General features: G+C 42.8%; 1 protein-coding gene across 1 annotated transcript in view; it reads left to right on the forward strand.

Annotated features, from left to right (window-relative positions):
* Nucleotides 1-8,687, forward strand: part of LOC144538543 (uncharacterized) — a 54,957-nt gene extending 46,270 nt beyond the window's left edge. The window contains exons 2-3 of the mRNA XM_078282998.1: nucleotides 7,404-7,517; nucleotides 8,631-8,687. Of these exons, the coding sequence (XP_078139124.1) occupies nucleotides 7,404-7,517; nucleotides 8,631-8,687 (171 nt within the window). The remainder of the gene's footprint in view (nucleotides 1-7,403; nucleotides 7,518-8,630) is intronic.
* The last annotated feature ends 5,559 nt before the right edge of the window (nucleotides 8,688-14,246 follow it).

Raw genomic sequence — 14,246 nt, forward strand, 5'->3', positions numbered from 1 at the left:
GCCTGTTTGTAACTGTAGTTTGTAACTGTAGTTTGTAGTAACGTACAAGTGCCACAAGACAGCTCGGCCGGCGGAAGTCTCTGGAGCGTGCCGTCGTCGATTACCGTAATTATCGTAATGCATTGCAGTAACAAAAAAACGTCTACCTAACGAACCCCAACAGAAGCAGATCAGAAAATCAAACTTCATACTAAAATATGAGCAAATATACTTATCAAACAGAGGGAATTAGAAATAAAGGCCTGTCTCTAATATAAGCCTGCTTCCAATAAAGGCCTGGTACCCTCTGCAGATGAGGTAAATAAAGGCCCGGGCCAATATTAGAGGATTTACGGTATCTATTTTCTTTTTTCACATTCTGATGTTGATGCTCAGACCTGGATGGTCAACTTCACGGAACTCATGGAACTCACAAATTCATGGAAATTAAATCTGTGAGCGTAACTGAAATATTCATCTCATTCCAAACTGAGATCTCCACCATGTGAAACAAGCGGCTCCTGCTGTTAGAGAACAGCTGACCCTGAAGCACACAGTGAGACCAGCGCTGGTCCTTCAGAGATATAAGACTGTAATTCAGACTGGATCCTGTATGTTGGATAATGAAGCTCTGCTAAATGATTTTCTCTTCTGAATCTGACAACAGAGCACACACTGTTCTCCTCCATGATGGAAACACTTGGCAGCCGCTAAATGATTTCCTGCTTGAAGCCTTCTCTCTGGATTTCAGCTCCTCTTATTTGCAGCACTTCAGCTGAATGCATCAGTAATGGCTTCCCTTTTACAAATGCCTCCTACCCGTGAAATGCGGGCGACAACCAGGAGAAAAGCTGGATGCCCGTTATGAAAAGCCGGCTGTCAGGTTTCTGTGTGTGTGTGTGTGTGTGTGTGTGTGTGTGTGTGTGTGTGTGTGTGTGCGTTGGTCCTCTGTCCGGGGAGACGGATCCATCCCAGGAGGCTTCTGAGCAGCAGAGAGGGGAAACGTCCGGGCGGAGGCGTCACTCTGCTCTGCGTGTCGGACTCAAACTGTCCTTCAGACCCCGCCCGGTGTTTCCTCCTCAGCCGCCGCAGGTCAGCTGAGAGCCAATCAGAGTCAAGAGGATTAACTGCTGCCTGCTTCCCACTCAGACACCTGATCGCTCTCCATCTGCGGGAGAAATCAAACACTTAAATTTGTTAATGCTGACTGTAGTTTCTAAGGGTTTTTTGTGTTCTTCCTGAAACTTTTCAGGAACAGATTTAATGAGAGAAGGTGGCACTCAGATGATCAATATGTTTGATTGTTGAAGCTGAATCAGGAAGAGGAATGACAAAAGCTTCAACCTCACAAACTGTCCAGACCGCTCCTCCAGCCAAGCTGCTTGAAATTACTTGTTGAAATATTTCAATAAATGTGTTAAATAATCTGAGGTATCGCGAAGAAATGTCTGTCAGTTGTTCTGGTTCTCATATCTAGAGTCTGTATTTCACCAGAATATTGTCATATGTCTTATAGACACTTTTTAAATATTACCAAGTCCCATAAAGTCCAAACTGGGACTGAGTTGTGATCCAGCCTGGGTCGTATAGCAGCTGCAGATATTTCCTGTTTGCTCTTTGTTTCGTAGTTATAATTATGGAAAGGAACGCACTTTTATTTTGTCTGATATTCTTCGAACGGAGTGAAAGGGAAGCGGCAGATGGGCGACGACCCGGGTTCAACTCAGGACAAGTTTTCATTTAGTGAACCGTGAGCAAAACCTGAAGCTGATCTGAAGCTAACCTGAAGCTAACCTGAAGCTAACCTGAGGCTAACCTGAAGCTAACCTGAGGCTAACCTGAAGCTAACCTGATGCTAACCTGAAGCTAACCTGAGGCTAACCTGAAGCTAACCTGAAGCTGTTTCAGCTGCCCGAACCTTAAACCTGCAATCAGCGATATCAGACCTTCTAACCAATCCTGAAGCTAATGTTGCTGTGTGTGTGTGTGTGTGTGTGTGTGTGTGTTTCCTAAAGACTTAATGATATAAATCAATATCCAGCTGTGTCGCTGTGTGCACAGTGCTTTGCTAGGTTTGTCCTTGGTAGGCCTCTGTAGTGCAGTAGTGTTTATTTACTAATGTGTTGCTGCTTCTGTCGCCCGCTAGTTGTCAGAAAATTTTGCCTATTGCAGCTTTAACTGAAGACGGTTTTGTGGAGGTAAACTACGAATCAAGGTGCATGACTGTAAGATATCAGATGAATGGTTGTATGAGGAAAAAGATGTCAGGCCAGATGTCAGCGTACTAAATGGATGAATTAACTGTCAAGTACTTTGCTGTGATTTTCTAAACTTTTTGGCAGTCTGGCGCTGTATTGTCCTTTGTTGCAAACCCCACCAAGTAGGATAAAACAAACCACAAAAAGGAAGTGTAAACACTGTTCAGCCCAGGTTTGGGTTGATGATGTGTATCGTGTTGTGTGTATCTGTCGCATCTACACACACACACACACACACACACACACACACACACACACACACACACAATCTCTGGCCAATCTCTAGTTTTTCCTCCTTGTTCCTCTCTGTACTTTGTGACAAACCTGCAAAACAATAAATCTGACTTTACCTGACATGAAGATTTCCTTAACTCTGTGAGGAATACCGCAGGCTGTGGAGCGTAATTGTGAGTTTTCGTAGCATGAGTGTGTCAGCGGCTGGAGAAAGAGACTCTACTGTATTTCAACTTGCAGTCGATGAAAGAGTCCGCTCACGTCCGTCTTCTTCCTCGTGCCGCATTATAAACATTTCAGTCCCAACGCCGACCTTCACAGGAGCTTTCTTATCTGTAATGAACTGTGTTTGAAATTTGGAACCCGGCAGATAAAACCGGAGTCATTTTAAATGTTAACGGTCGAAACCTCCCGTCTTCCACAGCCTCAGCCTCCTCTCCTCCGGCTGCAGCGAACCACACCGCTCGCATTTAGACACAGAAAAGCCGTTCTGGAGCGGGGATGCCCACACAAAGGCTGGCAGCGGGAGATAAGTTGCTGTTCACATTGTGTCGGTGGAATTGGCACTGTGACTTTGATAATGTATTTGTTGCTGGCAGTGTTGCAACTAGCGGAAGAATTAATGGTTTAATTTTCCCGATGCCGCCTCCTCCGACCCTCATACATATGCAGTTTTTTGAGGAACGGCTTTTGGTGATTCTGTTTCTCATGAAAACTTAAAATCCTCATAAGGAACAATGTGTGGCTCCTGGACCGGGGGGACCGATAGGCAATCAGTCGTGGTTCACTGGGCTAAAATTACCAGGACCGATGACATTTATGAAAATGATTTTCCTGGCGGTGCTGAGGGGATTTGTGCCCGGCTGCTGTGGGAGTTCTTCCTCTGCTCTGCAGAAAGTGTCATCATGGCTGGACTGTATTGATCATTCTGCTGATGGAGTTACTGTAAAATGTGTGATTGCCATTGATGGATCAGTAGATGGACTGACAGGCATGTAGATCAGTGGCTCAGAGTTCAACCAAAGAATGATTTTCCCTTTTCAGGTTGTTTCATTCGTTTCATTATCAGAGGCAGAGAGGCTGAAACAAATCAGTATGTCGCAAGAAAAAAGCTAAAATTTGAGAAAAATAGGCATTTGTAAAGTATAAATATGCTTTTTTCCTATCCCATAAATAATCTTGCAATCCTCCAGAATTATCTTGCGACCCTCTGGGGGGTCCCGACCCACAGGTTGAGAACCACTGACATAGATGGATAGATAGGTAGGTCAGTAGGTAGATGGGTGGATAGATAGATAAATATTTGGGTACATTGACGGGTAGATAGGTACTTTATCAAGCACTGGGAGGACATTTTTTATGAATGCAGAATTAAAATATCTGATTGTTCCACACTGGAGACACAACACTGAAGAAACGTTCTGATCTCTGAGCCAGAAGACTGAAGTCCGTCTTCGGTTCTGAATGTTCAGGTTCCAACCAGCTCATTTCCTTAGTGTCTGAGAAAAGTAGTTTTGTATTTTGCTTTAAACCGTTCAATAGAAGCTTCTGGCAGCAAAGTGAGGAAGACCCAGAAGAATCAAAAGGAATGGAAAGTTCAATATCAGTATTGATAATTTACAGCTCACCGGTGATGGTTTCATAAGAATGCAGCAGCAGTTCAAAAAGTTGAAGAAGTGAACGTGCGACTGGAGGTTTACTGGTTTGAGTCCCAGATTGTCTGAGAAGGTTTGATCGGATTTTGACAAAACTTTGGAGAATAATGTGTCTCATTACTTTGTTCCAACATTTTTAAAATGACACTGATTGGCCTGAGGGGGGCGCTGCAACGTTTGTTTGCTTGTCTGTACGTCACAAACAATATCTGAGACGCCGCTCATCGGATTGTCGTAAAACTTAAACCTGCATTAAGTGATTTCAGACCCTGTAACCAGTCCTGAAGCTAGCGTGTGCTACATGGAGATTTCCGTGAGACGTAATGATGTAAACAAACAACAACACAGCAGCAGCTTGTTGTTGTTTTCTCCTCTTTCCTAAAGCTTGTTGTCACAGTCGGCCGAGTCATGGCGAATCGATGAAGCGAGCGAGGAAACGTTTTCAACTAGTAAACCTGCTACCTGCCTCTTCACGTGTCACTGTGGGTCATGTGACCTTCAGCAGGAGAAAAATCTGGCAAAGCGAGACCGGTGATATTTCTCTGTAGGTACGTTTATTTTAGCCGTTAGCCTTTATGCACGGTTTGTCCTTAAGGGCTTCCGTCGCCAGTAGCTTGCTGTGTTTTTACAAAATGTGTTGCGGTTTCTGTCGCCCTCTAGTGGTAAGAAAAAATCACTTGGTGTAGCTTTAAAGGAATGATGCGTCTCACTGTTGCCCCTGTGGACATGCAGACAGAGACAAGAGTCCTGAGCTGTTAAGGACGATATAAGATCATATATTCCTGCAGTCGATAAGCCTCAGGGATTTTAGCTGCTGTTCATTGATGATATGAAGTCGTCGCAGTTCTCATTGTGTAAAGAAACGCATTTGCAGCATAACACAATCCACTCTTCCCCTTTCTCATGTGCATAGTACAAATAATAATCGTTATTTATGCAGCACTTTCCAAAGTGGTTGAAAAAGAAGAAAACAAACAAACAAAAAACGCACTGAGCAAATCGACAGCAAAAGAAAATGAAAGCTCAGTAAGAAATGTGTTATAAAAGCATTGAAGGAAAGATAAAAGCAGATGACCGTGACAGAGGGAACGCATCATTCATGTGGGACGATGTGTTCACTGTCACCTTGTTGAGCGTGAAGCCGGGCGCCGCTCAGCCGGTCTGCGCTGGATAAAGACACAGATAAATAATCTTCTGTAATCTGCCGTGTCTTCCTGTGTGCCAGCTGTGTTGCACAACTTTAGGTTATTGGCAGCATCACACTGCATGAAACGTACAGCTGAGATAAACAGAGAAACATTCATCATCTAGAGATCAGTCAGGAAAGGAACGCTGAGTTTAGCAGCTGCTGCATCTGGCCGCCAGGTACCTGCCCAGGTACTGTGTATATATCAGAGATGTCCACAGCTGCAATACAAGAGCAAGGGAATCTAACTTGGAGGTTTTTAGGTACAAGGTTCTGGTAAAAAGACATGTTTATGTACAGGAACAAACTGCCTCAACAAATCAAAGCAGTTCAGTCTTTTCATTCCTTTAAAGGATAAGGCTGGTGTTTTTTAATGCATTTCTTACCGTCAACAAATCCTATGAAAATAACAAAATCAACAATGCGTTTGTTCTACTCCCGTTACTTTAACCTTCAACCCGGAAGTCATTGGCTCCAATTGTAAGCTGAAAACCTTTAAACACAGCTCACAAAGACATAGTTTCCATTTTAAAAATCTCTAACTGTTACCATGAAAAGTCAGGCTGTTGTAGTTATTACCAAATCAAATTCAAATGGGAACAAATTCTTCATTACGCCGGGGACTATTTTCTGTGCTACAGAACTACTTTACTGAGATGGAAAACGTGTTTACGGTCGGCTTATTAAGTCGTTTGAGGAAAAAGTCGGCCGGCCCGGTGCATCGTGATGATGAAATATGCTGCAGAGCAGCAGCATGGCTCTGTGACGGGGTTTAATAGTTTTTAATACAATGCAGTTCTATGGCTGCTGGGACATGAGGCTGCACTGGGACCGCTACATGGACGAGACTTGTTGGCAAAACAAAATCATTGCTGATTTCGTTATTTTCATAGGATTTGTTGACGGTAAGAAATGCATTAAAAAACACCAGCCTTATCCTTTAAGGCCAAAGAGGATGATGAGCATCTCTTCCAATTAAAATCTTTGGCTGGACATTAGAACAGGTAGTCAGGGCAGAGGGAACTCTGTCTGGATTGTTATTATTATGTCTGCTCAATGTTTGTATGTTTGCTTAAAGGGTAACTTCAGTATTTTTCAACCTGGACCCTATTTTTCCATCTTTTTGTGTCTAAGTGACTAAAGGGGACAACAATTTTTGAAATTGATCCAGTATTGAGCGAGATCGCTTCAGCCGGCAGCCGCGAAACGAGCTGCGATGTAATCCGACGGGGCAAATCACACCGTCAATGTACGTCCACTAAAAGTTCTTGTTTCTGCCACTGACAGGCTCAGATTGTTATTATAAGTGTCTGACAACATTATGGAAAGGACCCTACAGAGAAATTAAACGTTTTTCTTTACCTTTCCCTTGATCCGGTCTGTGTGTAACCAAGTCTCGCTCAAGTCTCGCGAGAGTTGAAAAAAAACAAGCACTTTTAGTGGACGGACATTGACGGTGTGATTTGCCCCGTCGGATTACATCGCAGCTCGTTTCGCGGCTGCCGGCTGAAGCGATCTCGCTCAATACTGGACCAGTTTCAAAAATTGTTGTCCCCTTTAGTCACTTAGACACAAAAAGATGGAAAATAGGGTCCAGGTTGAAAAATACCGAAGTTACCCTTTAATGTGGAACTGTGTGCTGCCATACTGCTTCTTGCCTTCTAAAGTTTGGTTAATTTTTTGCCCACAATAAATTCAATCAAGCAATCAATCAATCAATCAAATGACTGTGTGAAGCAGTGTTTAACAGTGGATCTAATCTCTTCTTTTGTTCTCTCTCTCTCTCACCCTTTCATCCTCCTTCCCTCTCCTGCTCTTCTTTCCCTCCGTTTCAAACTGATTTCACTCTTCTTCTCCTCTGCCAACATCTTCCCTCTCATCGCTCCTCCAAAACTCTCTCTGCACTTCACCGTCTCTCCCACTCTCTTCCTCGCTCTGCCTCTCTTCTGTGATTCTCCATTATCGTCTCCATCATCTCCGCCCTCTCTCTCTCTCTCTCTCTCTCTCTCTCTCTCTCTCTCTCTCTCTCTCTCTCTCTCTCTCTCTCTCTCTCTCTCTCTCTCTCTCTCTCTCTCTCTCTCTCTCTCTCAGCTGAATAAGCAGCAGTTGCAGGCGGTGAAGGAGCGTTTCCAGTCCTTCCTCAACGGGGAAACGCAGATTGTCGCCGACGAAGCTTTCTGCAACGCCGTGCGGAGCTACTATGAGGCAAGACCGCTTTCCTTCTGCTACGAAACGCTCTCTCCTCTGACAAAGAACACACTATCTTGTTTTTCTGGGTGGTTAGAGAGCCGTCCTGTAACCCAGCAGCCATGTGTCCCAAATAAAACTCTGCACATAAATCATTTAAATGTTGCAAATGGACAATAATCAGAGGTGTGACCAAGTCAACTTTGCTCGAGTCCCAAGTCAGTCTCAAGTCTTAAGGCTCAAGTCTAAATGTAGATTACCAAGTCAAGTCCAAGTCATTAATGTCAAGTCTCAAGTCTAAATGTAGAACAGCAAGTCAAGTCAGAACAAATCAAGAGTCCAGTATCAATTTAATATCTTAAAGAAAACTAAATATCTAGGACTTTTCAATGCAATATGGTTTTAATAGGATAAAAACTTGGTAAGAGCATCATGAGTTTGATTTCTATAATCAGTTTCAACTTCAATAAATTCAATCATTCCATACAAATTCAGAAAACAGAATTTAAATTCAGTCGTCCGCTGGAACAAATCTCATCACTTTCAATCTAAGTCATTTACACAAACACAAGATCTCAAGGCAAGACTTTAGAAACCTTTTCAAGTCATCAGAGTACAAGTCAGAGTCAAGTCCCAAGTCACCAGAACCCAAGTCAAGTCAAGTCTCAAGTCTTCTCTTCATGCAGCAAGTCAAGTCTCAAGCAATTAAAACTGTGACTCAAGTCCAAGTCATGTGACTCGAGTCTACAAAAGCAGTCATGAACGAGACCAGCCTGACATACTGAAAGAAAAAAGAAGAGTTAGGAAGAAGGAGTAAAAATAAGCAGGTGAAAGAATAGGAAAAAGAAAACTTTAGGAAAAAGTAAAAAAAAAGCCTATTTTAGACTAAAATAATTGATCAAACTACAACCCACTTTTGTTTGCCTGCTCTCATCTGTACACAGTGTTCAGGTTTATTACCAAATTCATACATAGGATCAACTTCACTATTTATATTTGTCTAAGAAACTCATTTCAAGCATTTAAGCAGAAGCCTTTAGATCAAAATGGCTTTAAAACACAGTACATTCAATTAGGCGTTTCCAAACTGTTGACTGGTTGTGTAATTGTTTGCTAAACTGTTAACACCAGAGTGACAGAGGGCAGCGGCTCACAGCAGGTGAGGCGTCGGCGTGTCCCGTCCCGTAACTGAAGGGTCACAGGTTCAAAACCCACAGCAGCCCGTCAGAGACTCTGACACAGCTGCTGATGACAGAATCAGCTAAATACCTAAAATGTGATTGTAAACACCTCAGATGAAGCGGCGTGGTAAATCGTCCCTCTCTGCTCAGCTGCTGATTGGCTGTCCTGGCCGGCTGCCTGTTGCTGCCAGCTGCTTGGAGATCAGTGAATCAAACGCGACTGAATCGATTCTCTCAAAGAAAATGAACCGAAGCGATGGTTAACCAAGCCGGTGCTTTGTCTCCTCGCCTCGCCGGTGGTTTCTCCATCTTGATGAATGTTCCTCCTTCAGGTCCCCGCCCCCCCACCCAACACACACACACACACACACACACACACACACACACACACACACACACAACCTCCACTCCCCTGATAGCGGAGTGCTTGTTGTGCCTGTATGGCACGCTGTAATTAAATTTATTGCCAGCGTCGGGCCAGAACAGATTAGAAAATCGATCTGCTAGCTCCTCTTCCCCCAAACTATCACTGTTTCATTTCCTTCATCTTTCCTCCTGCTGTGCACACACACACACACACACACACACACACACACACACACACACACACACTCTCTCTCTCTCTTCTGTTAAGACATTACTGAAAAGTATTTTCTCCTCTGTCTCTCGTCCTCTGACTCTTGGAAACACAGTAAACAGTCGTGTGTTTACTTGTGTTGCCATTTTCTATTGGAGGACAGAGCTGGAGATTGCAGTGAGTTTCCTCACTGTGTTTTTATTCTGTTTTCGTTCTCTCTGTGTCTCTCTCTCTCTCTCTCTCTCTCTCTCTTATCTGCTGCCCCTCCATCTCTCCCTCTATCTCTCTCCTTCGTCTTCCCTCCTCCGCTGAAGCGCCTATCATCCGTTATGAGATGGAGATCTTATCCTCGACTCGCAGCTCTTCTCCTTAATTGCGAGTGAGCGTGAGCGGAGACGATCCCATTGAAGTCGCGGATCACGGCGCCGGCGTCGGAGCCGTCGGCCGAGTGATCAAAGACCGACGACTTTTACCATGCAGGACACCGTCCTCACCAGAGCCTGAACAAAGACACAAAGCTCTCTTCAAGTTTCACACGTCCTGAGGTGTCGGTGTTGGGAGGGGGGGGGCTGAGCACTTTAACCCCGGCGGACCTGCAGATACAGAGACACAAGAGTTAAGGATGACTGTGTTCATTATATATTCCTGGAGTCGATAACATACTGATGCATACTGGGCGGCAACAGGGATTTTTGCTGCTTTTCATGCATGATATTAAACCTGCAATCAGCGCTATCAGACCTTCTAACCAATCCTGAAGCTCATGTTGCTGTGTGGAGATTTCATTGAGACATAATGATATAAACTAATATCCAGCTGTGTTGCTGTTTCTCCTCTTTTCTAAAGCTTGTTGTCAAATTCTGCTGCTGAACGAATCTCCTCCCGCTCCATTCAGCTGCTTTTCATTTATTTAAAACTAGCTTGTCTCTAGCTTTCCCCCTCCCAGTCCTGAACAATTTCTCATAATGGAGGAATTGATGAAGCGAGTGAGTAAACTTGTTAAACTAGTCAACTTGTTAAATCGGTAAACTTGTTAAACTAGTCAACTTGTTAAACCGGTAAACTTGTTAAACTAGTAAACTTGTTAAACTAGTAAACTTGATAAACCAGTAAACATGTTAAACTAGTAAACTTGATAAACCAGTAAACATGTTAAACTAGTAAACTTGATAAACCAGTAAACTTGTTAAACTAGTAAACTTGTTAAACTAGTGAACTTGTTAAACTAGTGAACTTGTTAAACTAGTAAACTTGTTAAACTAGTAAACTGTTAAACTAGTAAACATGTTAAACTAGTGAACTTGTTAAACTAGTAAACTTGTTAAACTAGTAAACTTGTTAAACTAGTGAACTTGTTAAACTAGTAAACATGTTAAACTAGTGAACTTGTTAAACTAGTGAACTTGTTAAACTAGTAAACATGTTAAACTAGTAAACATGTTAAACTAGTGAACTTGTTAAACCAGTAAACTTGTTAAACCAGTGAACTTGTTAAACTAGTAAACTTGTTAAACCAGTGAACTTGTTAAACCAGTAAACTTGTTAAACCAGTAAACTTGTTAAACCAGTAAACTTGTTAAACCAGTGAACTTGTTAAACTAGTGAACTTGTTAAACTAGTAAACATGTTAAACTAGTGAACTTGTTAAACTAGTGAACTTGTTAAACCAGTAAACTTGTTAAACTAGTGAACTTGTTAAACTAGTAAACTGTTAAACTAGTAAACTTGCTACCTGCCTCTTCACTTGTCATTGTGGGTCATGTGACCTTCAGCAGGAGAAAGATCTGTCAAAGTGAGACTGGTAACTGGTGACACTTCTCAGTAGGTACGGTTAGCTTAGCTGCTTTGCTAGGTTTGTCCTTAGTAGGCCTCCGTAGTGCAGTGGCTTTGCTGTGCTTTATTTACAAATGTGTTGCTGTTCTTGTCTCCCTCTAGTGGTCAGGAAATGTTGGTAATTGCAGCTTTAAGTCGGAGCAGTTCTTGTATTTGCAGTGTAACTTCATCTGCTCTTTCTCTTTCTCATGTTTTTAGCATAGTAAAAATAATAATCTTTATTTATGCAGCTCTTTCAAAAGCAGAGTTACAAAGTGCTTCAGAAAGAAGAAACAAAACACTCAAAAAACACACGGAGCAAATCGACAGCAAAAGAAAATGAAAGCTAAGTAAGAAGCATGGAGGGAAAGATGAAAGTAACCATGAAAGGGATTCACACGTCCAGCAGCCGGAGCTCCTCTGGTCGTTCTTCAGTCTCCAGCCTGATGGCAAAGACCTTCATCACCTCGTGTTTTAATCTAGATTTTAGATCTGCTGATTGTGAATGCGTTCAGCGTGTTCTCTCCTGACCGCCCACAGCCACACACACACACACACACACACAGAGTCCCGGCTGTGAAGAAGACCGTGTTCATCATGTGTGTCAGCAGGTTTATACTGGGCACCAACCTGCTGACAGCCACAGAGCTTTACTGCCGCTTTACATTTGATATCAGCAGTGTTGGGCAAGTTCCTCCCAAAATGTGATCAATCACTCTTTACTTATTACAAAGACTGAGATCAATTCAAAGTAACGGGAAAACTTCCAGCTGCTGAGAGTCTGCGTCTCTCCCTCAGCCTCCAGCTTTTGTTTTACTTGCTGCATGTCCTGAAGAAACAGGTGAGGAAAAACAGGGATTTAAAAAAAAAAAGGAGAGAAAAGAAAGGTTGAAGGAGGTTCAGGTTTAAGTAACACAGTAACGGAGTGTTACTGGTATTGCAAACTGTAATGGAATTACACTGAATTTGAAACTGTAATCCCGGGTTACACTGCTGTTACTGAAAAAAGTAATCACATTACTGTACCATGTTACCGCCCAACACCGGATATTAGTCATGATGACTCTCACTGTGTCATTTCTGTAATCCGCCTCCCCCTTAGTCATGTTTCTTGTTCCTTTGATGGATGAACCGGCGGCACATCGGCTGTGTTTGGAGATGCTGATAACTGCCGACCTGCAGCGTGTGTTCCACTACACCGCTGGTGTGTGTGTGCTGCATTCAGATGTTGACTCAGAAATCTGTGTGTGTGTAAAAATAGTCAAAGGCTCACACATCACACACACACACACACATCCAATTACTTCACAGGTGCCAGACAAATGAAAAAGAAACAGAAAAATGGAAAAATGACTCCACACACTGCACTGCTTCCATTTGCAAATTTATTTGCCAATTAACTGCTGTGACGTTTGGAGCCGTCACGCTCTCTGTCAGACGTGACAGACAGTGAACACCTCGTCTGATAAAAGCCTTGGAGACAGGTCACATGATCAGTCACTAGTGATGAGACCATCTGCTTCTCTCCTGATACGATTCAATATGTGATCTGAGGTTCAGGATCAATACAACCAGGATACCATGTGATCAATAAAAGTTCAGTGACAACAAAGTCTGACTGTGCAGAATTCTGACACAAATCTTTCTAGCGATGCCATTGGCTGCTAGAATGTAAACAACAATTTAAAAATGTCATTACAAAGTGACAATAATATAATTTGGATGGAGAGCTTGTGAAACTGTGATGGTCAAGAGTCTCATTAGTGATTACTACAGCAGAATAACATGGAGCTGATATCACCATTCATGTTCCTGACAGCAGAATAACATGGAGCTGATATCACCATTCATGTTCCTGACAGCAGAATAACATGGAGCTGATATCACCATTCATGTTCCTGACAGCAGAATAACATGGAGCTGATATCACCATTCATGTTCCTGACACAACATACGGATTGTCACATTTTTGTATTGAAATATATTAAATTTTTATACCTCATCCCATCTCTAATGCTTTGTATATACACTGTGATTGGTGATTTTTCTTTGACCATGTGACTGATCATGTGACCTGTCTCCAAGGTTTTTAATGGAGGCAGTGTTCACTGTCTTTCATGTCAAATTAGTTTCTTAGACAAATATAAATAGTGAAGTTGATCCTATGTATGAATTTCTTTCCAAAGCCTTTGCCTTTCCATCAAGGCAAAGAATCTAAAATATAAGATAGTTCTGATTTGTTTAAAGGCCCTGACACACCAGGCCGATGTCGGGCCGTCGGTAAGCGTCGGTGTCCCTAGTTTTTGCGGTGTGTCCCGCACCGTCGGCACTAGTCGGACCCTGTCGGCGTCTTTTCGGCCGATTGAGCGTGTTGAATCGGCGTCGGAGCCCGTCGGTGAGAGAGATCACTCTGATTGGTAGTTCGTGTTTTGCCTCTGGATGATTGGACTGATAAATTCCTTCAACATGTGGAACTGAACAGGAAAGAGCCGAGCGAAATTTTTAAAATCGGAGGTTTCATTTATCTCCAGCTCTCGACAGGTTGGGGAAAGCCCCTTGAGCCTGTCGCTGGAGTATTCATGATTTCACCCATTTAGTGCGGTTTCTCCTTATTTTTCGCCTCCGCCTCTTCCTTTCTTCTTCCACAACCAAAAGACCAAGGGCTGACAACGCCAGTGCCATTTGCAACTTCTTATCAGACATAAGGTATGGAGAGTTATTTCCCCTCACGCAGGCGCAGAACGTACGTGCTAGTTGGCCGTTGGCTGTAGTCTTTGCGGTGTGTTCAAGTGCAACTTTTTGGACCAGACACAGGCGACGTGAGGCGACGCAACAGTCGGCCTTCGTCGCCGCTGGTTCTTTGACGTCGGTTTGGTGTGTCAGGGCTTTAACACTTTTTTGGTCGCTGCATAATTCCATTTGTGTTACTTCATAGTTTTGAGTCTTTACTGTTATTCTAACATGTGGAAAATAGTAAAAATATAGAAAAATGTGGTGCGTCCAAACTTTTGACTGGTAGTGGATATGACCTAGTATAGGATGTATATGATGTGTATGTAGATAGTATGGTATATGACATGTATATGATGCTATGTAAAGCCCTTTATCACAGTTAAGTCAATTTTATTTGTATAGTCGTGTCTTTATGGACAATTTAGAGCCTTTAATTCACCTGAC

This window comes from Centroberyx gerrardi, chromosome 4, assembly GCF_048128805.1.
Source record: "Centroberyx gerrardi isolate f3 chromosome 4, fCenGer3.hap1.cur.20231027, whole genome shotgun sequence".
Taxonomy (NCBI): domain Eukaryota; kingdom Metazoa; phylum Chordata; class Actinopteri; order Beryciformes; family Berycidae; genus Centroberyx; species Centroberyx gerrardi.